The sequence below is a fragment of the Aotus nancymaae genome, unplaced genomic scaffold, assembly GCF_030222135.1.
Source record: "Aotus nancymaae isolate 86718 unplaced genomic scaffold, 86718_ANA_hifiasm-v0.15.2.pri h1tg000059l, whole genome shotgun sequence".
Classification (NCBI taxonomy): domain Eukaryota; kingdom Metazoa; phylum Chordata; class Mammalia; order Primates; family Aotidae; genus Aotus; species Aotus nancymaae.
Genome location: NW_026988473.1, coordinates 15,959,368 through 15,983,816, shown reverse-complemented (window position 1 = coordinate 15,983,816; position 24,449 = coordinate 15,959,368). Strand labels below are relative to the sequence as shown.

The window sequence follows — 24,449 nt, the reverse complement described above, 5'->3', positions numbered from 1 at the left end:
ATTTAGGAGGATCTAAGCCCAAAGGACAAAGGCCTGCAACCAATAGAACACCTTCTGCTCAGTCAGGGACTTGTAGTCTTTTGCCCTTTTGCCCTCAGCCTCCCATACCTGCTGGCTTCTGTTTTAGGCAGGGAAAGAGATGAAAGAGGTGTTAAATCTGCATGCCATGGGTAGGAATGGTGAGGAGGAGAAAGCAGGTAAGCGGGACAGTTCAACCACCACCAAGTACAAGCACCAGCTGGCATCTGTGAGGGCTGAGGCCACTTCACTTCAATAAGGGTGACCTACTCTGTGGAAAAGAAGGCTGGCTCCTTGCCTGGGATGAGTCTCTGTCCCCCTGCTGCAAATACAACCCTCTTTCCCACCTGGACAGGCCGGGCTGGGCAGTACTTACTTCCAATACTTGTCTCTAGAAAGCCCACTTCCTCACACTGGTCAGGAAAACCGGGAAATGCAATCAGCATGGTGTGGAAGCAAGAGCAAGGGAGGGCCGTGTGGATGGGCCCGCTTGCTCAGGTGACTAGGAAGAATCACACGAGGGGACCTGGTCTGTGTCTGCTCAGTGTCAGGTGAGGCACTACGCTCCCCCTACACACTGTCAGGAATAGGCAGGGCTGTGGCTACACTGTTGTAGCTGTTACTTATGCAGCCTGATGACTGAGAACCCTCTTTCAGACGAAAGCCAAGAGGATGTTCCAGAGCTTAGGTAAGGCACCACCTACCAACTGGCCACCTGTACGCGGGGGCTGAACTCTAACTGGACAGCAAACTGCATTTGCCCAAATTACTCATGATAATAAACAGAAGGACCCGAAGCAGCCTGGGGTCCACACGTACTGTTATGTATGTGGAAAGGCCCAGGTCTCTGCATCTATGTAAGGACTGCTGAAGGCATGAGCTTTACTTACACTTATGGAATTGCTGAGCTGTTTCACCTTTTGCTCTAGTTGTTCTCGTTCTTGTTTTAAATCTGAACTCCATTTAAGTAACTTCTGTTTCTCTTCTTCTTTTGCTAAAAAAAAAAAAAAAAAAGGAACAGTTTTTGGACAATTAGTTCCTTGAAAAGGACACTGTGCTCAGAATGGCTTCCAAAGGCATTTTCCCCAAAGTCCCACAGCCAGTACACAGTGCTCACCTGGACTTTTCCTTCTTCTGTGTACAGTATGCTAAGAAAACTGTCAGTGGCTTGGGTCTGGCTTTATATAAATGAGATACCACATCTCATTTTTTCCCCCCAAGAAGTGCTACAGACCAGGCATGGTGGCTCATGCCTGTAATCCTAGGACTTTGGGAGGACAAGGCAGGTGAATCCCTTGAGCCCAGGAGTTTGAGACAAGCTTGGGCAACAAGGCGAAACTCGTCTCTACCAAAAAATACTGAAGTTAGCTGGGCATGGTAGTACACACCTATAGTCTCAGCTACTTGTGAGGCTGAGGTAGGAGGATCAACTGAGCCCAGGAGGTGAAAGCTGCAGTGCGCTGTGATCATGCCACTACACCCTAGCCTGGGCGACAGATTGAGACCTTGTCTCAAAAAATAAATAAATAAAAAGAAGATGCTACACAATATTTCCACTTCATCCAATAAAAGGTTTTCATTTTTTGTTTGTTTCCTCCAATAAACAAACAAAAAAAGCCCAGGTGCTTTGTCACCCAGGCTGGAGTGCAATGGCTCCATCTCAGCTCACTACAACCTCTGCCTCCCGGGTTCAAGCATTTTCCTGTCTCAGTCTCCCGAGTAGGTGGGATTACAGGTGCCCACCACCACACTCCGCTAATTTTTGTATCTTTAGTAGAGACGGGTTTTCACCATGTTGGCCAGGCTGGTCTCGAACTCCTGTTCTGTGATCCGCCCACCTTGGCCTCCCAAAGTGCTGAGATTACAGGGGTAAGCCACTGCGCCTGGCCAAGGTTTTCATTTTTAACTTTAAATTTCCTTTTGAGAATAAAACAAATACTGCCAGTACCTTTTTTTTTTTTTTTTTAACAAGGGGAAGCTTACAAAACAGTGAGTATGGATAACTCCTTACCTGCTTTGTAGGCAATATAGGAATGAACAATTGCTAAAGTTCCAGGCCATGGAATTGCTTCTTCCTTCTTCAGCATCTGAAAAGATTTTTAGAATTTTACCTTGAGAAGGAGGTTTAAACACATAGCCTCTATGTAACAGCTAGCAATGGGGTCTGTGGCTACTGGCAGATAAAATCCAGGAAGGATTTATGGTAGCAGTGTTGCAAAACCCTGGTCTCTAGTTTCTGGATTAAAAGTTCCAAATATCAGCTTAGGAGAATGAAGTTCAAGGCAGGAAGAGCCAGGACACTTGAGCCCAGGCTTAGAAGGAGCTGGGACTTGGCTGAGCATTCCTATCTTTTTGTACACGCCACATAACACCCAACCACTCCCCACAGCTAGAACCACCAACACAAAAGCTGCACATTAGCATGATGGCGGCAGCCACTGGCAGTTTCGTCCTTGACCTGACATGGGCTGTCTGTCTCAATTTTAGATTTATATGCCTCTCAAAGACAGCCTGACCAAGGAAATTAAATATTAGTTCCAAATACAAAAGTATAATCTAGACCCTATGTCAAAAGTCATCAGAAGGTCACAAAGGAGCATCAGGAGGAAGACAGTGAGAGAAGGTTCGCTGCACCAAACAGGATGCAGGATGAGGACAAGCTTACAAGGGAAAACCAGAATTTGTTCAAAGCAGGATTCCAAAGACTGAGCAGGATCCCAGTGCTTGCTGAGCTATTGGGCTTGCTTATTTATTATTTATACTTTAACTCTAAAAAAGACTTGAGACAGCTTATAATAAGATCATAAAGACATACATATACATGGATAATTGAGAAAAGGCAATCAGAAACTAAACAGAGAAGGAGGGAGGCTAGGATAGTAATATGTTTGCCTTTTAAGTCTATAAAATATCAACAGTACTTTACAGTTAGTTCTCTGAGCGTGATATAACAAAATAGGTTAAAAGTGAAATGGGTGGGCTGGGTGCGGTGGCTCACGCCTATAATCCCAGCACTTTGGAAGGCCAAGGCAGGCAGATCACGAGGTCAGGAGTTCAGGTCACCAGCCTGACCAACATGGTGAAACCCCATCTCTACTAAAATACAAAAATTAGCTGGGTGTGTTGGTGCACACCTGTAATCCTAGCTACTCAGGAGGCTGAGGCAGAGACTTGCTTGAACCCGGGAGGCAGAGATTACAGTGAGCCAAAATCGTGCCACTGCACTCCAGGCTGGGTGACAAAGCAAGACTCCGTCTCAAAAAAAAAAAAGGGAAATGGGTGTTATTTTTATTGAGAAGGAGTCTCGCTCTTGTCACCCAGACTGGAATTCAGTGGTGTAACCTCTGCTCACTGCAGCCTCCGCCTCCTGGTTTCAAGCGATTCTCCTGCCTCAGCTTCCCAAGTATCTGAGATTACAGGCACCTGCCACCACGCCCAGCTAATTTTTGTATTTTTAGTAGAGACAGGGTTTCACCATGTTGGCCAGGCTGGTCTCGAACTCCTGACCTTAGGTGACCGACCTGCCTCGGCTTCCCACAGTGCTGGGATTACAGGTATGAGCCATTGTGCCTGGCTCAGGATGTTATTTTAATTAATCAACTGGGTACTTTCTCTTAAGGATTTTATTCCCGAAGAAGAGTTTTAAAACCATATACTTGGTCTGGACCATTCCTAGAGAATGAGGCACAATGGTCTTTTAAGGGTCTTGACTTTTAAAGAGAAGCTAAGTCATTTCAAATACAAGGAAGAGTCTATCCACCTCAGTAATATGGCAGAGAACTTCTGAGGGAATGAAGGCTGTGTGCCTGAGTGCTGTGCCGTGAACAGGGAAGATGTAGCCTGAAGACTGACGGAGAGAGGAGACTGCCATTCCCAGAGAAAGGAATTTCTCCTGATGGCTGTGTCTTTGTCCTCCTTGGCCCCTCACCCATCGGACCCACCCACAGTACCTGGTCCTGACATCTGGGACAGATCCACATGCCCTTGGGAATTGTTTTCAGAGGGGGGTCTAGGCAGTCCAGATGATACACACGGGAACACGTGTCACACATCAGTAACTGGCCACTTTTTCTGCAAACGCTGCAAAAATCCTCATGAATATCACCCTATAAAGTTGAGAGGAAAGGTAAGAAAAAGGACAAAAAAGGTAAAATTTTAATGTTAACACGTGCATTCTGGATGCATATAAATATTTTAGGACAATCAGCTGCCTCGTTCCAGGAGTATTCAAGAGAAGCAGGGATCACCAATAGCACAGGCCCCTACTCACTCCATATAGCTAAGGCTCCCTGTGTAGGCACAGTGCAGAAGGCTGCCCTTATCCATGGGGGATATGTTCCAAGACCCACAGTGGATGTCTGAAACCTCAGACAGTCCTGAACCATATATATATATATATATATATATGTTTTTCTATACATGCAGACCCATGATAGTTTAATTTATAAATTAGGCACAATAAGAGATTAACAACAATGACTAAGAAAACAGAACAATTATAACAATCTACTGTAATAAAAGCTATGTGAATGAGATCTTTTTTCTCTCTCAAAACATCTTAATATTTTCAGACTGCAGTTGACTGTGGGTAACTGAGACAGTAAGAAGTAAAACCTCAGATTATCAGGGACTACTGTATTCTTAAATTTAAATTAGAGTTTACAGGAAAGGTCTGTAGTCGCCTAGGCTAAAATTAAACTTATAGGTGATACCTCTGTTCTGGCAGAGGACAACCCACATATCACCAATCTTATAGGCACTGAAATCCATTCAACAAAGTGTTTCATAATATGATACCAACAATTCTCATTACCTATCAATTTTGGGCAGAGTTTAGAAGGATTGGGAAAGAAGACAGACAAAAATTGGGGTTTTCCTGAACCTGCATGCTCAAGAAGATAAAAACATAGTGAAAGCTCAAATGGGAAAATATTAAGTCAGAAACAAATTAAATTCATTTGCGTGTTCTTTCTAACATGAAGAATTTAAAAAGCCAAAGCAACAGCTGACAATATTCTCCTAAAACCAGTATTTTGTGTTTGCTGTTCAATGGGCTATTCTATTCTGGGAGGCTTTATCCCTATAAAAACTTTACTAGCTGGGAAAAGACTAGCAGCCCCAGTCTGTTCTGCCTGTCCTGTCTCTCTACCTCCCCCGCCACAGCGATAGTTTTAGGACTCAGGTAAGTATGCTGGAGCCTCTGAACAGAAGGCACCATCAGAATAAAGCAGATCTACTTAAAATTGGAAGAGAAGAACATAGCCAAAAAAAAAAAAAAAGGGCCATTAAAGAGGTCTTTTCCAGCGTCAATCTCTACTAGCTCATTCTCTGGATGGGATTAAATCCACCAATAAGGATACCAGGGATGGCAAGACTGAAGGGAAGTACCAGAGGTGACCCAGCAAGTCAACCCAATGTGCTGCTGTGGATTTCTTGGCTATTTTGCTGGAAGGTCTAACACAGAAACTGTGCACAGGAAGCAATGGTAGAGAGCATGTGAGTCCCTCCTTTCTATGATGTGATCCCTCCACCACCACTGAAGGAACACATCGTCATGGACCTACGATTTCACTCCAAGGGAAACTTCCTCTGTAATCCACTAGGGTATCTGGCAGCCCAGAAAAGAGGCTGCAAAAATTTTAAGATACATTATAGTGTGGATGGATTTTAATCTTTCTTAAGAGGAAAATGTGACCCCTGGACAGTAAAAAAGATGCTTAACATATGTTGAAAAATATTACATGTGAATGTAGCCTAATAGTTTAACTTCCAGGCACCAACAGATGTAAGGTTTCATCCCTAGATTAACTATGACTTTCTTCTCTCATTATTAAAATCAGGCTGAGGGCTACTCTTCTCCTCTAGAGGGTCAGCCTTTCTTGAACCTTAGTTCTAAGTGGTGAGTCTGCATCTTTATAAAGTTCATTTAAAATGTGTGACTTTAGAGACTGTTTACATGAACCACAGAAAAAATTATCAGTGATGGAGTGAATGAGACAAACTGGACATCTTATTTAGAGGGACTTGGGATAGACGAAGACGTGTTGCTCCTGAGCAAGGAGACCATCAAGAAATAGAAGGCAGTTGCTTTGAAAGGGTTTTACACTGTAGCTGTACCTTGCAGATGTAGCTAAAGCCCCAGTAATCTAGCTTTTACTAAGAGTAATTAAAAAAAAAAAGAAATTAAAAAAAAAAGAAATACAAGGCAGAAAGAGAAAATAAAGGTTAAATAATTTATTTAAGTTCTCAAAGGAAACTTTCTATCTTATTTATATATCCTATAATTTTCGGTGTTTTGGTGTTAAGATCCCTTTCTACTCTTAAAGTTACTGAGGATCCCAGAGAGCTTTTATATGAGTTATATCTATTAATATTTACTGTAATAACAGTTAAAAAACAATGTTTTTTGAGACAGGGTCTGTCTCTGTCACCCAGGCTGGAGTATAGTGCTGTGATCTTGGCTCACTGCAGCCTCGACCTCCCAGGCTCAGGTAATCCTCCCACCTCAGCCTCCCAAGCAGCTGCGACTACAAGCACACACTACTAGGCCCGGCTAATTTTTTAATTTTTTGTAGAGACGGGTCTCACTTTATTACCCAGGCTGGTAAAAACTTTTAATTCTGAATTACAGAACCATGAAAAGTTATAAAAATAGTATACTGAAACATTTTTAAACTCCAAAACACATAGGTACACATTTCATTAGCGGCCAGAGTGATGACATCATCACACATCATGCAGTTATCTGGTAAACTCCACTGTTCAGTCTTGAGAGAATGAGAATGAAATTGGCAAATAATGGTTTAGTATCATTATGAAAATAGTTTTGACTTTATGCCCTCTGAAAGAGTCTTGGGGATTCCCAGACTACGCTTTGAGAACTGCTGCCCATAGAAATGAATATAAAATGCCAAACCATTTTATCCATACAGAACTGGTTCTTTGTCTAAAAAGAGCAGAGGAAGTCCTACAGAGGCACCATGCCAGGTCAAAAGGCTTAGGCTTTGATGACTGACCAAATTATTACTATAAACCAAACAGGAGGTAAGTTGAAAGACAGCTGGCCCATGATTCTTTGCTATGAGCTGAGGACATAAGTTTTTAGGAAGCACTCTGGCTATATCAACTACAATTTCATCATGTGCTAAAAAAAAATTTATGTCAGTGTATCTTCCCATGTATCTTTCCTTTTATCATAAAAATGATGATAATGGCAACAAGGTACATCCAGAGGATTAGTGTCTGGCTAGGTCTTGTATTACACCAAGTCCCTCACAATGGTTTCTGATCCCTAGAAATGCCTGCCTCTCAAGTGTTATTGTTTAATTAATGTTGTTGGAACGTATGCTACCCAGCAGCAAACATACAGAGCCCTGTGTGTTAATTTTAATCACTACCACTACTGGGATACTGTAAAAAGAGAAGTCAATTATCTTAAAAATACATTCTGTCAAGTTTAACTTAGGGAGTTCTGGACATATTTAGTAGTTTTAGGAAAGCGTTCTTTTACCTTCAGATTTCTGAAAAGAAAAATGTTTGCATTTTAAGACAAAACCTGGCAGAAGCTTATTTTATTTGATGAGTGGATCCTTTGGGTTCAGTCTCTCAAAGAGAACCATAATCCCATTTGATCAAAAAAACACACAAAAAAACAACATTGTTTAGGAGAGAGACTCACATGCAGAACCACAAACTCATCTGTCCCCCAGCATTTGTGTACCACCCTAGAGGGAGAGCTCTACCAAGAGGCCAAGGAGCTGGCGATCCTTTGGCAATATTTCAACGGAGAAGAAGCTGGGACAATCTTTGGCGCCAGCAAACAAGATTTCTCATACAGACCCTGCTGCTCATTAACAGGACAATTAGAAAAACTGTGTCAATTATTAATGCCAAAAGTCAGGAAGGCTGGACAAAATGCTGAACCTCTAGAGCAATGATGAATCTGTAACCACAGCAATGTCTAACGAAGGAAACAAGGAAACCTCTCAGAGAACAGAATTCTTCTATGACCCGAGTCCTCCAAAAATAACACTTTCTTTGCTGCCTCTGGAATTTTAACTCGGAACATTCATATGGTATTCTGCTGCTCCTTGGAGGGGGTGTGCCATTAGTAGGTTCTGGGAACCTTCAAGTTCAAGAGACATTTTATCTTACAACGGTCAATGACAAGCTCTGTAATTTACCAAAGAACTGGGATGTGTGTGAAATGAAACTCTTGGTTTCCCTCCTCAGATCTGCTCCTCTCTTACTCTTTAGTAAATGGAAGCTTCATCTTTCTAGTCATTTAGGCCAAAAACTTTGGATTTATCCTTATCCTTGACCATTCTTTTTCTCATAACCCATATTCAATCCTGATGGTTCTTCAAAATATATGCAGACGTAATCACTTTTCTCCATCTCTGCTTCTTCCATCAAATTAGGCTAAGCTATCATCATTATCTTTCTTTCCTGTTTTTTATTTTTTTGAGATGGTCTTGTTCTGTCACCCAGGCTGGAGTGTAGCGGCGCAATCATGGCTCACTGCAGCCTCAACCTCCCATGCTCAAGTGATCCTCCCACCTCAGCCTCACAAGCAGCTGGGACTATAGGTGCACATCAGTATGCCCAACTAATTTTTGTATATTTAGTAGAGACAGGGTTTCACTATGTTGCCACCACACCTATTTTTTCTTTTAAGACGGAGTCTCACTCTGTTGCCCTGACTGTAGTGCAACGGCACAATCTCAGCACACTGCAACCTCTGCCTCCTGGGTTCAAGTGATTCTACTGCCTTAGCCTCCTGAGTAACTGGGATTACAGGCACACGCCACTATGCCCAGCTAATTTTTGTATTTTTAAGTAGAGACGGGGTTTCACCATGTTAGTCAGGCTGGTCTTGAACTCCTGACCTTGTGATCCACCTGCCTTGGTGTCCCAAAGTGCTGGGATTATAGGTGTGAGCCACTGCACCTGGCCTCCAGCTAATTTTTAAAAGTTTTGTAGAGACAGGGGTCTTGCCATGTTGCTCAGGCTGATCTTGAACTCCTGGGCTTAAGCAATCTGCCCACCTTGGCCTCCCAAAGTGTTAGGATTTATGGGCGTGAGCCACTGTGCCTGCCTGTCATCATCTCTTGCCTGGACAATTACAACAGCCTTCTAACCGGTCTTCCTGCTTCCATCCTATTTTCCCTATAGGCCCTTTTCTTCTCCATATTTTAGACACAGTGATCCTTTTAAAATCCAAGTTGATTTTGCATACACCTTAAAAATAATAAATGCAGGCAGGAATCATGAAAGGATGCTAAAAACATTGGGTAACAGTTTGTTGGGACTGAATATGTATACAGACTCAAAGCTATCTCCACCCCAGGAAAAAGGCACATTTAAAGGTGGAAAAATCTGATAGAACCTATCTTAGGAGACGAAAGTTAACATCATCAACAACAGCGGAGATTGACATCATGTGCCTCCTGCTGTGATGCACTGATAATGACCCGTCGTCATGTATTAGTGTTCCTCTAAAAATGCATACCCTGAATCTACGCTGAGAAAAAAAAAATCAGACAATCCAAACGGAGAGGCACTTTACAGAGGAACTGGCTTTTTAAAAACATCAATGTTATGAAAGACAAAGGCTGAGAAACTGTTCTAGAATAAAGGATTACCAAACAGACAATATCATGACAATAAATGTCAAGAGTAATCTTGAATTGCACCCTGGAGCAGAAAAAACAAAGTGTCACAAAAGCAAGTATGGACAATTGGAGCAATCTGAGTATGGACTGCATATTTTATATACTAATATTGTATCAGTGTTAAACTTCCTCAATTTGATAAATGCATTGTAGCTATATAAGAGAGCATCTTTACTCCTAAGAGATAGATAGTGAAATATTTTAGGGTGAAGATTCAGGAGGTCTGTAGCTTCTTGTTATCTGGTTCCCCCAAAATAAGTGTGTATGGTAGGTGAGAAGCGTATGTGGCAAAATGTCAACAACTGATGAATCAATGTGAAGGACACTGGTTCTCTGTACCACTATTGAAATTTTTCTGCAGGTTGGAAAATTTTCAAAATAAATATTGAAGAATTACATCACTCCTCTCCCCAAAACTTTCTAATGATCTCCCATTTTACTGAGAACGAAAGCCCCAAAGCCCTGCACAACTGTCCCAGTCACCTCTGAGGCCTCATCTCCCACCATCTAGTACTGCCCTGGCTATCCTGGCCTTCTTGCTTTTCTTTCCAGATGCCATGCACACTCCTACCTCAGGGCTTTGCAGTGCTGGTCCCTCTGTCTAGAAGGCTCTTCCCCTAGATCCTCCCATGGTTCACTCCTTCACTTTCTATCAGAGAGGCTTTACCAGTCTTCATAAACATCAGCCTCCTGCCAGTATGCTGTATGCCCTTAATCTATTCCATTTTTCTTTTTTTTTTTTTTCAGATGGAGTCTCACTCTCGTCACCCAGGCTGGAGTGCAGTGGTGCAATATTGGCTCACTGCAACCTCTGCCTCCTAGGTTCCAGTGATTCTCCTGCCTCAGCCTCCTGAGTAGCTGCGATTACAGGAGCGCACCACCACATTCAGCTAATTTTTGTGTGTTTTTAGAGACGGGGTTTTGCCATGTTGGCCAGGCTGGTCTTAAACTCCTGACTTCAGATGATCCGTCTCCTCGGCCTTCCAAAGTGTTAGGATTACAGGCGTGAGCCACCACGCCTGGCCTTGTTTTTCTTCAGAGCACTTATCATTACCTGACATATTATATATTCACTTTCTTATCATCTGCCTCTTCAGATGAGCCCCTTGAGGACAGGGAGTTGGTTTTGTTCCCTGCCGTGTCCCCAGCCTCAAGAATAGCACTTACTCAAGCAGAGTAGTGCTCAGTGAGTATCTGCTGAGTGAATTCTGAGCTTTGCTGAGGCTCATTTAAACACTTAGAGCACTAGTCCACATTCCTGCAGTTTGTGGGTAAAGGCCTACTAAGTATTTGACAGTTTTCCAGGAACCTGTTTCTAATCAATTCTGCTGAATACAGTTGCTCTAAAGAAAACTTTCCACTTCTAGAATTGTATTTGAAGCAGCAAACAAGGGCTGCTGGGGGACTGTATGCCTTGTTCATTTTCCCCGCTCCCAAAACATTGATGACAGAAACCTGTACAACTCTCAATTGTATGAGCTGATTTCCCCGCCTCATCTGTTTTCTTTTTTTTTTTGAGACGGAGTTTCGCTCTTGTTACCCAGGCTGGAGCGCAATGGCACGATCTCAGCTCACCGCAACCTCCGCCTCCTGGGTTCAGGCAATTCTCCTGCCTCAGCCTCCCGAGTAGCTGGGATTACAGGCATGCATCACCATGCCCAGCTAATTTTTGTATTTTTAGTAGAGACGAGGTTTCACCTTGTTGACCAGGATGGTCTCGATCTCTTGACCTCGTGATCCACCCGCCTCGGCCTCCCAAAGTGCTGGGATTATAGGCGTGAGCCACTGCGCCCGGCCCCCATCTGTTTTCTAAGAACTCATTCACAATAGATCAAATTCAGACTCTGACGGCTGGCTGAGCTCCATGAGGTTATATTTAACATGATTCTCAAGGACATGGAAAGCCTGGAACCTCAGAGGAAAGCTGCCTTACATGGCATAAAAAGCATTCTATAGGGTTTATTGCTGTTCCAGGTTAGTCAAGAAGGTGCAAGTTGATAAGGAGACAACATATGATAACGCTTTTCCCAATTTAAGCTCTCAGAAAGAAAGTGTGCTTTTCCCAAGTTACTTACGTCTGTGGAGGTGGGGCTGGGCAGGGACACAGGCTGAACAGGTGCAGGGAAAGTGAATGTGGTCTCTGTCTTTTCATTTTCAGGGGAGTCAGGATGACTGGATTGGGGGGATGTTGGGGTAAGGGCTCCAAACCCCAGCACTGCATTGTATTTTGGAGGACGACCTATATACCAAGAGAAGGGAACAAAAGGGAAAAAGGGGGAGGGAAAGAGAGGGGGAAAATGATCTTACATACCTTTGGCCAGTGTTCCTCATTGGCTAGCATGGAAAAGGAAGTGAGGTAGCAGACAGAAGGTTAATACAACAGTCCCAAAGGAAGGAAGAGAAGCAAAGATTTAAATGTCATTAGAAACAACTACATGACTCTCAAGAGAAGGGAGGATAAGAGAGCTCTGGAGAATGACAGAAGGTGCTGGCTTATGTAGAAAGACCTCACCTTGGGCAGATTGTGGAGAAGTTCCTGGACTATTGCAATCTGAGATTTCTAGTGTAAGAACCAAGATGTCAAAGCCCAGTGAGAGCCAGGGCCAGGAATGAGTTTATTTTAATTTTTCATATCTTTTGGATACTGTTCTTTAAGGTTTCTCTGCAATCAGCATTCTCACAATACTATTAATGATTCTCAGTTCCCACAAACTGATTTATTTAGGATTTCTGCTTTTCATTCTATCTTCTGTCTGCATTTTATAAGGTTGTAGACAGGCAAAGTGAGGAGGCAAAATTCAAGTTAACTATTCTTACCCCTTGCTGTCAGAGCTATTGAGAGGTATGTCCTGGGAGTAGCTGAAACCTAAGAGCTTGAAAGATGCTCTGGGCTTGGCAATGAATTTAAGTATTTCTGTTCCTGGATATTCTCCCCACTTGACTGGCAGTTGTCCCCCCATTTTACATTACAAGCATTCTGATGGACTACATGTCTAAAAATCAGGGCTGTTCAAAAGTCTCAGGAAAGGCCCTGCCATCAGCACAACTGAGAGACCGGATTGGTATAAAAGCATTGTGACTCAAACCTTAAGGCTACAAAGGATCTTAAATGAGCCGCGTGGGTACAGAAAGTCTAGGTCAGCCACTCTTGTCTTACCATATAACTAAGTCAGGGCCCTTGTCTTCTAAGGGCCAAGGTCATAGCTTCTAGGCTGTGAGTGATCAAAAGTATATGCACAACACACCAAAGGGAAAAAAAGAGCCAGAGAGGTACAAAACTGCTGATAAGCACTGGTAAATGGTATGTAGGATCATGACTTTGCCAACAGTTATAATTTATATCAGGATTATGTACAAGAATCATGATTCTGTCAGATGTTACAAAAATATTACCTCTTTGTGTTCAACTGGTGATGCCTATAGTACAAAGCCAGATATTACTGGTTTGTCTTTTCTAGGGAGTTCAGTGCTGCTGGAAGGGGAAGAACAAGATGAAGGCGCTCTTGTTTACCCACGAAAGGCATATCCCAGGCACTGTGGATACAGGCTTTTATCCTCTGACCTTGCCAAGAGATGCTAAGGTCTTTCTGGCTCATTTAACCCCTGTCCTCTTAGCAGATACTGCCCACTATCACAGACCAATTATTGTGGCCTCTGGCTGGGGGGCTCCTTTCCAAGAACTGCATCAGGGGTCACTAAAAAAAAAATTACCAAACACAAGACAAAACAAAAATAACTTACAGTACTGGTTACTGTGGCCCAGGAATCAATATAACGCAATGACTTAGGGTTTCCCATCTAAATATTTTTGACTTGAAGGACAGGACTGATGAAACAACAGGAAGGGTTGCTAATGGTGGGTATGAATCTCTTTTGTGGGTAGGGAATGGTAATAGTGTAGTCCTGCCTAAGGCAGACAAAGGGTCAGGATGACCTCCTGAGCTTCCAATAGCTCTGAGACTGTGTGTGCATACGCAAAAATTAGTATGCTACTCCACTCACTCTGCAACCTTTCTAGCCTGGAACTATAATTCAGGGACACATTATCATGTGGTGAAAAGGACCTTGGGATGTATTACTGACATCAAAGAACAATTTCAGTACCTTGTTTATGAGCTCAAACCCTGAGCTGTTAAGACCTATTTAGACCTGCATGGTGAGAGATGCTGCTGCTGCTATTTTTTCTGCTCTGCCTAAGAGTAAGTTTCTGGAATGCCCATGGGAAGATCTGAAATATGGCATTGGAGCTCTTTAGGAATTTGTTCTTTAGGGAGCCTGTTTTGACAGTGATCTTTTCTTTCTTAGTTGGAGATGTCCTCTTCTCAAAGATTCTAAGTTCTCAAGTGTGGCTACCTCTTTCCTTCTTGGAAAGTTTGCAGCTCCAAGAAACTCAGAGTCACTCTGGCCTCGCTGGCGGCAGGACGACCAAGACACTATTAGGAACACCCTGGCAACGGCAGTGCTCTCTTCTGCTTAATGACGCTCAAATGCTTCCTTTTACATGGTGTTCTGTTCACTGTGCTATTCATGGATGGCCTGGCAGGCTTGGGGTAGAAATGCTACATTAAGCCATTCCCCTGAGTCAGCTTTGCCAGAATCCTAGGAAAGTCAGCTTTTGACTCAGCATACAGAACTCTAATAAGAAATCTCATTCTCTTTCCTCTCCCATTCTCAGAGGACAACAACAAAACTATTTTCAAGGGATAGAGGAGTTAGGTCCCATAATGATGGGAGGAGGGAAGGAGAAGAAACACACACAGAAAGCAAAAGTGCAGCAACGGAGAGATACAAAAAGGTCCTCACCTCTCTTCCGGGTCCCAGGGTGCATTGTGCTGTTTAGGTATGTGACTGCACTCTTCTTACGCTTTGAGGATTGAAGAAGGAAAGGTGACTGGTTGAATAGTGTGGTAATTACTAATACTGGCACAAGCTAAAGACCAAGCACAGCATGACCGTCAACATGCCGACTAGTTAGTGCTAATCATCCTAAGGTCTCAGTGCTCAAGGGTTTTATCACATGTACTTCGCTCTCAGAGACTATTTCAGAGGAGTCTGCCTCTGTTGCCAATGCAATTGTATTGAAGTCAGGATGAATTAAAATTTTAAGGTAGGAATGTATCTGCTGAAACTTAGGGAAAAAAACCTAAGGGGAAGCAGTGACTAATAAAAATGGTAAGTCAAAAAAAAAAAATCCACCACTTCACAGAGCTGAACAAGTACAATCAGGGTGCCGCTCTTCAGCACGTTTTCAGAGGGAAGGCACTGAACAAGTCATAAAGAAAACTAAAACAGTGAGGGAAGGGCCAGGTACTGGCCAGTAATACCTCTGGCTCAAAGACTGCTCCGCTGTAGACCGGATTTGCTGTTGTTCTTCTTTTTCGCTCTTGTCTCTTGCTTTGGATTTCTTGAAAGAAAAGGTTTTGATTAGAAGAGAGGCATGGAGAACCTAAAAAACTTGACTTCATTGTTTTATCTATTGGTTTTCCCATAAGAAATCAGAAATAGGGACACCTCTCTGTCTCACCAAAGCCTCAACAGAGGCAAGCACACTATTGGAAGCAAATATGTAGAACCATCTACTCTCCCCTGCAAGACCACGCTGTCCCACACGTGGCTCTCTGTTAAGAGTTTAATGATAGACAACATTTGTAAACAAGTTATCCTGATTTATTTTTAGATTGCTGTATATATAGGTCTGAATGAGCTTTATTCGTAAGACTTAAACTGAGTAATCAAAGTTCATCATTCTTTAATTAAACAACCAGGACAGGTACAGCTTTGTAACTGTTCTCAATATTCTTTTTTTTTTTGAGACGGAGTTTCGCTCTTGTTACCCAGGCTGGAGTGCAATGGCGCGATCTCGGCTCACCGCAACCTCCGCCTCCTGGGTTCAGGCAATTCTCCTGCCTCAGCCTCTCGAGTAGCTGGGATTACAGGCACGTGCCACCGTGACCAGCTAATTTTTTGTATTTTTAGTAGAGACGAGGTTTCACTATGTTGACCAGGATGGTCTCGATCTCTTGACCTCGTGATCCACCCGTCTCAGCCTCCCAAAGTGCTGGGATTACAGGCTTGAGCCACCGCGCCCGGCCCTGTTCTCAATATTCTGATAACCCAGAGTGACCAGAATATATAGACTTGCCAGAAGAGCACTTCCTACTTTCTGCTGTTCAGAAAAAGAAGAGCTCCCCTAAATGAACAGAAGTCACCTTAATTTAGGCAACTGGGGAGGTTTTTCCAGGACAGTTGTATGGATAATGACAAGAATATCAGACAGAGGGCAGGCAATTTTCCCACTAAAGGAAATAAAGTCTACACTGGCTGAATCATCCTCTATTTGTGTTCCAATTTTCTATTCTAGGAATTCAATCAGACACCATTTTCAGGAACAAAGCTGTGCGCCAGAAAAAAAGACAGTGCCAAGAATATCTTCTCTTACCTTCTAGATGGTCATGTGTTACCAACCCTAGAGACACCATGAAGGCAAGTTTCTGTGCCAGAGAAACAAAAGAAGAATATACTTCAGTCCGGGTTCTCACAAAGCCAACTGCCAGTTCCCACTAAGACACCAGGGAAAGCCAGCCAGGGGGGTGAGTCACTTGAATGCACAAAGAGCAGGCATTCTCTAAGGAGCCATGGAGATCCTCTATAGCGGGGTGTCCAAGCTCTTGGCTTCCTTCAGTGCGGGCCACATTGGAAGAAAGACTGTCTTGAGCCACACATAAAATATACTAATACTAATGATAGCTGATGAACTTTAAAAACAAAATCACAAATAAAAATCTCATGATGTTTTAAGAAAGTTTATGAATTTGTGCGGGGCCGCATTTGAAGCCATCTTGGGCCGCATATGGCCTATGGGCCATAGGTTAGAAACCTTGCTCTCGAGGCTCTCTGGTGTTTTTTTTTTTTTTTAAGACGGGGTTTCACGACGTTGGTCAGGCTGGTCTTGAACTCCCGACCTCAGGTGATCCGTCAGCTTTGGCCTCCAAAGTGTTTGGATTACAGGCGTGAGCCACCACGCCCGGCCTGGTTTAACAGGGTCAAAAGAGAAGGACTGGGGCCTACATCTCCTTTCTCAATGACAGAAATCAGTATCGGTGTGATCTGAGTTCCCCACCCTGCAGAAAAATCCTCTTAAAAAGAACAGGATTTCATACTCACAAAACATGCAGAGGGTTTTAAAGAGCTTCCCATTTAACAAGCTCCAAGTTCTGAGTGTTTCACTTGTCATGACTAGGCCACAGCTTCTCACATTTATACTGCCACAATGCTAACTTACAGCTAAATGATTTTTAGGAATGACGGCAGGTGGTTCTGCTGAATACTATGATTTTTCAATCACACATGAGCCTAAAAATTATGGAGCAATTTCTCTCTGAAGACCACTCTTAGGGCTCCTTCAGAAGCTAAGCTGGTGAAAATGCTGGGCCCCAAAGAGGCAATGCTAAGATTCTTCAAGCCAGAGAGGGCAACCGATTGACTTCTACTCTTTTCTTTGTTTGCATGTGTTCTGAAAAGTGTGTCTTCATTTTCTGTTGTACTACTGCATGCAGTTTCTAAATATGCCAAATAATACATTATCAATTTCTTTCTCTGATGAATAAAGAACACCTTCAATTGTAAAAGACATACTCCTGTAGAGTTATTTATACCACAGATTGATCTTTAAAAATCCTGACATCTTATTCTTGATATTACACTACTTTGGCCTGAAGTGATAGGTTCAGCCTATTTGAAGATAAACTTCTTGAGCAAGCCACTTGAGAACACAGAAATGTCCTTTACTGGTATCTTCAGAGTCCTGAAGAAATGTTTTTATATTATTTCTTATTTCAAAAAAACTTAAATGGGCACCTATCCCCTTGACAGCCAGATTAGTCTGGTAAGAAAAAGCAGTCTTGGACTTCCCTGTTTTTCTTTTTCTTTTTTTTAACATGGGTTTCACCATGTTGGTCAGGCTGATCTTGAACTCCCAACTTCAGGTGATCTGCCTGCCTTAGCCTCCAAAGTGCTTGGATTACAGGTGTGAGCCACCATGCCCAGCCTGACTTTCCTGTTTTCTAAACTATGTTGAAATCAGATACATTTTATGGCTGCCAACTGACTACATTCCTAATTTTCACTAATCCTTAGAAATATAATCAAGATCAAGAGGCTTTCCCCAAGCTGTTCTCTTGATAAAGCAGTGTATAGACTGACATTCAGGTTCACCCTCTTTTAAGCAAGTAACAGCACCCTTCTTAGCCACTCACACCCAAATCATCTTTGCCAGTTTAGATCAAGCTCACAAAATAATTATTAAGTGAAAAAATATTTCCTCTCTTGTGGAAAAGTTTTTGATGATAGACTAAAAAGCTGTCAAGAAATTTTACCTCATATATGTATCCCATATATGCTAAGAGCTAATTTACTTTGTTTATGACTATGATTCTATCCAACTAGAAGGTGAAATATCTCCTACTACACATGATGGTACTCGCTTGCCCACACTGGGTCTCGCTCCGTCACCTAGGTTGGAGTGCAGTGGCATCATCTCAGCTCGCTGCAGCCTAGACCTCCCGGGCTCAAGTGATCCTCCTACCTCAGCCTCCTGAGTAGCTAGGCCTACAGGTGTGCGCTACCACGTCTGGTTTTGTTTATTTTTTGGAGAGACAAAGTCTCACTGTGTTGCCCAGGCTGGATTCTTCAGTTTCCTTTGACAGGGAAATTTTGCTCAATTTTTCCTCCTCAAAGCATAATACTTGTCATTAATTCTTTGATGATTTCACAAGTTCCTCAGCAGTTTTTGTGACTAGTACTTCTTTTTGGCTCAAGGGATTTTAGTCCTCTTTTTAAAGATAAAATTAAAAATTCATTCATTTCATATCAGAAAGAATTATATTTTGTACTTGTTTTAGGAAACCTGGAATGGCTCAATAAATTACTGCTTCAAAAAAATGACATGAAGCTTTGATGGCTTCATGCCACCATTTCACATGGTTTCATTATAAAGAATGCACTGAGGACAGAGGCAAGTGAATTACTGGTCAAATGAAATCTAACTGTCAGATATTCATCATCATATTACCTGTCTACGTTTTCCATTTATAGCTGCTTATGCCAAAACATCAAACTAAAAAAATTTGCTTGTCTAAGGACATACAGATTCACATTCTATATTTGTATCAGGGTCTTCTTTGCTATTTATGTTTATAACTCTATCCTAAATTGTAGTATAGATGTTACTATTTTCATCCCTACTTTTATGCTTCAACGGATTACTTTTGAGCTACTGATTCATTTGGGATTTGGGGTTCTAATGCAATATAATGGTTATACCAAAAATGTACATTTAATAACTGTAATCGATAATATAAATACACATTAGCTGAGTGAACTGGACATCTTAAAAATGTTGGCTGAGACAAACAGAACACAGTAATGATTAGGAATGTAATGGGACAGCTGGGAAAATCATCATTCATCTTAACATTCTGAATTTGTAACATGCATATGAAGAATAATAACGCTTTAAAAAAAAAACATTTTCTTTGATACAATCAAAATGCCTATGTGCCAGTGCATGGACCCTCAAGATCACAGTCTTAAGAATTCCACTCTAGACCAATCTGACTTGGCAATCATGTTGTTGAATAATAAAAGAGCCTAAGAAAATGAACATCAGGTTCATTTCCTCATTCAGAGAGCAGGTGCCCCTGCTGGTACATGAGAATAAACTACACACTGTAGCCGGGGTCTTGCCTTTGGAGACATAGGCCTACCTGAGGGTTCTCCTCCCGTTTTGGTTTGGGTGCAGCAGGTGGGGTGATGGTGCGGCTTTCTGTTTGTTTCTCATCTGTTTCTGTGTGAGATTTAACTGTCTAGGAGAGAAAAATTAAATAAAAATTCAGAATTCATTTTTTATTAAAAGGATGAAACAACCAGAAGTTTAATAGTAGTAGTCAAGAAGAAAGCAGACAACATATTCAAACATGGAACATTAGTAATAAAGGAGTTAGTATTATAGATTTCACTGGGAGAGGGGAAATAAAATGTAAAGCCCTAGTTGAGGTTATTAAATTGCATGGAGTAAATATGAATCTATAAATATAAGTCTAAATAATGTATACAAAAAGAAAAATATGACTTAATTCCTAAGTATAAAAATGTGGTACAGGTTGCCCTTTCTGATTTCCATGTATTTTAGGATGTGGGGGTAGTTTCCCAGAGGCAAGCCCACTGTTGTTGCTGTTTTTGAGATGTAGTTTTGTTCTCGCTGCCCAGGCTGGATGCAGTGGCACAATCTCAGTTCACTGCAACCTCTGTCTCCGAGGTTCAAATAATTCTCTTGCCTCAGCCTTCCTAGTAGCTGGAATTACAGGTGCCCGCTACCAGGCCTGGCTAATTTTTGTGTTTTTAGAAGACACAGGGTTTCACTATGTTGGCCAGGCTGGTTTGGAACTCCTGACCTCAGGTGATCTGCCCACCTCAGCCTCCCAAAGTGCTGGGATTACAGGCGTGATCCATCATGCCTGGCCCACTGTTTTTATATTATAGGTCAAGCTCCAGCCCACAATCTGCTTAAGACCAGAATGATGTTGAAAACGTCTTGCATACACAGTCTTCTATTTCAGAACAATTACAAACATAATCCAGAGAGACTGCAGAACTACCCTCACATGGAATATTAAAAACCTGCCTATATAGTCCATCAGAGGAGAGATGCAATTGCTAAGGGCGGACCATCTTGCAAGAGGCTGACTTCCTAATTATTCCAAGCCTCTTCTTCCAGAAGCGTCTACTCAAGCAGAAGAAACACCAGTTGTATTACCGTCTTCAAACACAAAAGGTAGCTAGCATACTGGTAGACCGGCTTGCATTACTATTCTTACCATAAGCCAATGGCTAATTCATTTTATGAAGCTCTCTATAAATACTGAAATAATTTTAAAACAGCAGATATAAAACTGTAAACACAAACCTAACTTACTTTTTCAAAATTAGAAAAAATGTGGACATAATGGTCCTTTCATATGGGAACGATAATTAAATAAGGGAGAATAAAACTGTCTGATTATTGATGGGAAGTTTTATTCTTATTTAATGAGGGGCTAAGTGAGACTTTGGCCCTACAAATGGACATCTAAAGTTCTCAAACATAATTATGCTGGAAATACTTTACCAGAGCTGAAAAACTAACACAAGCATAAAGATTTTTCATTTTCTTTCCTGGCCACTTCCATGTTTTCCTTCTCCTTTTTATACGATTACATAAGGAAAATGTAAGCATCTGCCTTATCAATACTGTGGCGACCACTGCTCTGGGGCATAAATGCTGTCTTGTATTTTCCCCCCACTGGGGTTCTCTCATATTTCCCCCTTTATACTAAAAGCTACTTGAGAGTGGGAATTGTTTCATGCATCTCTTGATTTCGCCCCCCTTTGAACCTATTATGGTACTTCAGGCAGCCCAGGTGTACAGTAAAGAGCTGATTGGTCTTCTGAGTGAAGAATATGACCTAAGGAAGAATCACTCAAGTGTCTCTCTCATCTCTAACACACACACACACACACACACACACGAGAGTTTTTAATCAAAAAGGACACATTTCCTCCATAAAAACAAACCACCAATGGGAAAGTAGTTTACAGTGACATTTTAAAAGTCCTGGATGCCCAGAAAGCTTATTTTCATGTCTCTTTGAACAGGAAGGACAGATGTATGCAGGAGGAGGGAGAAGAGAAGGTCATCTATAAGGGTGTGCTGTTCCATTACAAGGCTGTGTGAAGTTTCTTGAAGTCTCTTACTTCTATTTCTAAGGCTGAGTAAAGCAATTAGTGGCAATGCTTTTAGGGAAAGGCAAATCAATTCCACTCCACTAAAGAATTACCCATTCAAATTTCTCTCTCTCATACAAGAAAAAGTATGATTATCTCAGTGTTATATAAATAATATCAAAAGTATCCAAAAACAAAAATACAAACAAAACAATCACAACATTGGTGGTAAGGGAGGGTGTCTTTCCTTCGTGGATCTCTTGCTCTGTAGGAAGTCAGTTGCCATGTTGTGAGCAGCACTATGGAGAGGCCCAGGTGTGAGGAATGGAACCTCCAGCCAATAGCCAGTGAAGAAGTGAGGCCTGCCAACAACCATGTGCTGAGCTCAGACGTGGATTATTGAGCTGTAGCGCAACCTTAAAATTACTGCAGCTCTAGCCAACTAGTTTGACTGCAAACTTGTGAGGGACTATCAGCCAAAACCACCCAGCTAAGTTGCAGACCAGAAGGAAATGGGTTAATATATTTAGAGTGCTGAGCAAAAAACCCCCTATCAACCAAGAATTCTATATCCTGCAAAACCATTCTTCAAAAGTGGAGAAATAAGGCATTCCCAGGTAAACAAAAGCAGAGGACATTCCCTGCTAGTATACCAGTCCTAAAATAAATGTTAAAGGGAGTCCCTTCAGGCTGAAATGAAAGGAAACTAGACAGTAACTCAAAGCCATATAAAGAAATAAGAACTCCAATAAAGCTAACTACATGAATAAATGTAAAAGCCAGTGTTATTGTATTTTTTATTTTTAACTTCTCTTTTTGCTTCCTATATGACTTAAAAGACAAATGCATAAAGTAATTATATATCTATATTAGTGAGCACACAATGTACAGATATAATTTGTGACCATAACAGCATAAAGGGGGGGCAGAGCTGTGTAGAAGCAGAGCTTCTTTTTCCTTTATTGTCATTAGCAAAGCTTTTATTATTTATTTATTTATTTTTATTTTAGATTTGAGGGTACAGTGCAGTTTCGTTACAGGGATATGTTGCATGATGCTGAGATTGGGGCCTCAACTGAAACCATATAAGCAGAGTTTTTAAAATTTAAGCTGGGGTTAACTCAAACTAGACTGTTAAAAATGTATGAATGTTAACTATCATCCCCATGGTAACCACTAAGAAAATAATTGTATACAGAAACAGAAATGAGGAAAGCATGAAAATGGCACACTAGGAAAAAAAATCACAAAGGCAGTATTAGAGGAGATGAAGAACAAAAGATGTAAGACATAGGTAGAGAAAACAAACAGCAAAATGGCATAAGTCCTTGTTTATCAGTAATCACTTAAATATAATTGGATTAAACTCACCAATTAAAAGACAGACTGGCAGAATGAGCAAAACATGATCTAACTATATACTGTCTGTAAGAGAGACTCATTTTAGAGCGAAAGACACAAAAAGGTTGAAAGTAAAAGGATGTTTGTAATGAATAGCTATACTACCATCAGACAAAAGTGACTTACAGTCAACAACTGTTACAAGAGATAAAGAAGCTCATTTTATAATATATTGACAAAAGGGTCAATTCAAAAAGATGATATAACATTTATAATAATATATGTACCAGACAACAGAGCCCCAAAATATATAAAGAAAATACTGAAAGAATTGAGGACAGAAATAAACAGTCCTACAATAATAAATGGAGACTTCAATATCCCACTTTAAGTAATGGATAAAACTTGTGCAGAGATTAAAAAGGACATAGGGAACTTGAACAACACTATACACTAATTAGAGCTGTCAGGCATATGAAGAATACTCCATTCCACAAGAGCAGCATGCATATTTTTATCAAGTGTACATGAAACATTCTCCAGGACAGATTATATGTTAGGCCACAAAACAAATCTTAATAAATTTAGAAAGACTAGAATCACATAAAATATTTTCACCAACCACAATGGAAAGAAGCTAGAAATTAATGACATCAGAAAAGCTGGAAAACTCACAAATGTATGGAAATTAAACAACACACTCTTAAATAACCAATGGGAAAAAGAAGAAATCACTAGAGAAATTAGAAAATACTTTGAGAGAAATGAAAACAAGGCCACAACATACCAAAACTTATGCAATGCTGTGAAAGCAGTACTCAGAGGGAAAGTTATAGCTGCTAACAGTCTATATTAAAAAAGAAGAAAGCTCAAATCAATAACCTAACTTTAAACTTTAAGAAACAGAAAAATAACTAAATTCAAAGCAAAAGAAAGAAAATAAAGACTAGGATGAAGAAAAATGAAATAGAGAACAACAACAGAATCAACAAAACCAAAAGGTGATTCTTTGAAAAGAATAACAAAATTGACAAACCTGTGGTTTAGACTAAGAAAAAAAGAAGATACAAATAACTAAAACCAAAAATGAAATTGAGGATATTACATCTCACAGAATTAAAAAGGATTATAGGAGAATACACTGAACAACCGTACACCAACTAGACAACATAGATGCAATGGAAAATTCCTAGAAACATATACATAACCAAAACTGACTGAAGATAATAGAAAATCTTAACAGACCCGTGACAACTAAAGAGATTGAAACGGTAATCAAAATTCTCCCCAAAAAGAAAAAGGACTGGATCAGATGGTTTTATTAGTGAATTCTACCAAACACTTAAAGAATTAGCATCAATCTGTCTCAAATTTCAAAAAATACGCTCTTAATTCATTCTATGAGGTCAGCACTACTTTGATACCAAAGCGAAAGACACCCAGGAATAGAAAATGGGCCAGGCGTAGTGGCTCATGCCTGTGATCCCAGCACTCTGGGAGGCCAAGGCAGCTGGATAGCTTGAGCTCAGGGGTTCAAACCCAGCCTGGGCAACATGGCAAAACCTGGTCTCTAAAAAAAAAAAAAATATATATATATATATATATATATTTTTTTTTTTTTTTAGAGAAAAAAACAACTAGGCAACTTTTAACAAC

The 24,449-nt window shown here is 41.1% G+C and overlaps 1 protein-coding gene across 23 annotated transcripts in view; it reads right to left on the bottom strand.

The window, feature by feature from the left end:
• PHF21A (PHD finger protein 21A) overlaps positions 1-24,449 on the bottom strand; it is a 194,696-nt gene that overhangs the window by 2,130 nt on the left and 168,117 nt on the right. For 20 of the 23 annotated variants that reach the window (XM_021665682.2, XM_021665685.2, XM_021665690.2 and 17 more), the window contains 8 exons: positions 19,457-19,555; positions 16,132-16,183; positions 15,017-15,096; positions 14,496-14,556; positions 11,768-11,931; positions 3,969-4,124; positions 2,030-2,105; positions 909-1,012 (listed from right to left, as the gene is read on the bottom strand). In XM_021665682.2, the coding sequence (XP_021521357.1) occupies positions 909-1,012; positions 2,030-2,105; positions 3,969-4,124; positions 11,768-11,931; positions 14,496-14,556; positions 15,017-15,096; positions 16,132-16,183; positions 19,457-19,555 (792 nt within the window). Of the gene's footprint in view, positions 1-908; positions 1,013-2,029; positions 2,106-3,968; positions 4,125-11,767; positions 11,932-12,003; positions 12,027-14,495; positions 14,557-15,016; positions 15,097-16,131; positions 16,184-19,456; positions 19,556-24,449 lie in introns of all 23 variants that reach the window. The other 3 variants (XM_021665736.2, XM_012452461.3, XM_021665732.2) reach the window with 1 other exon arrangement.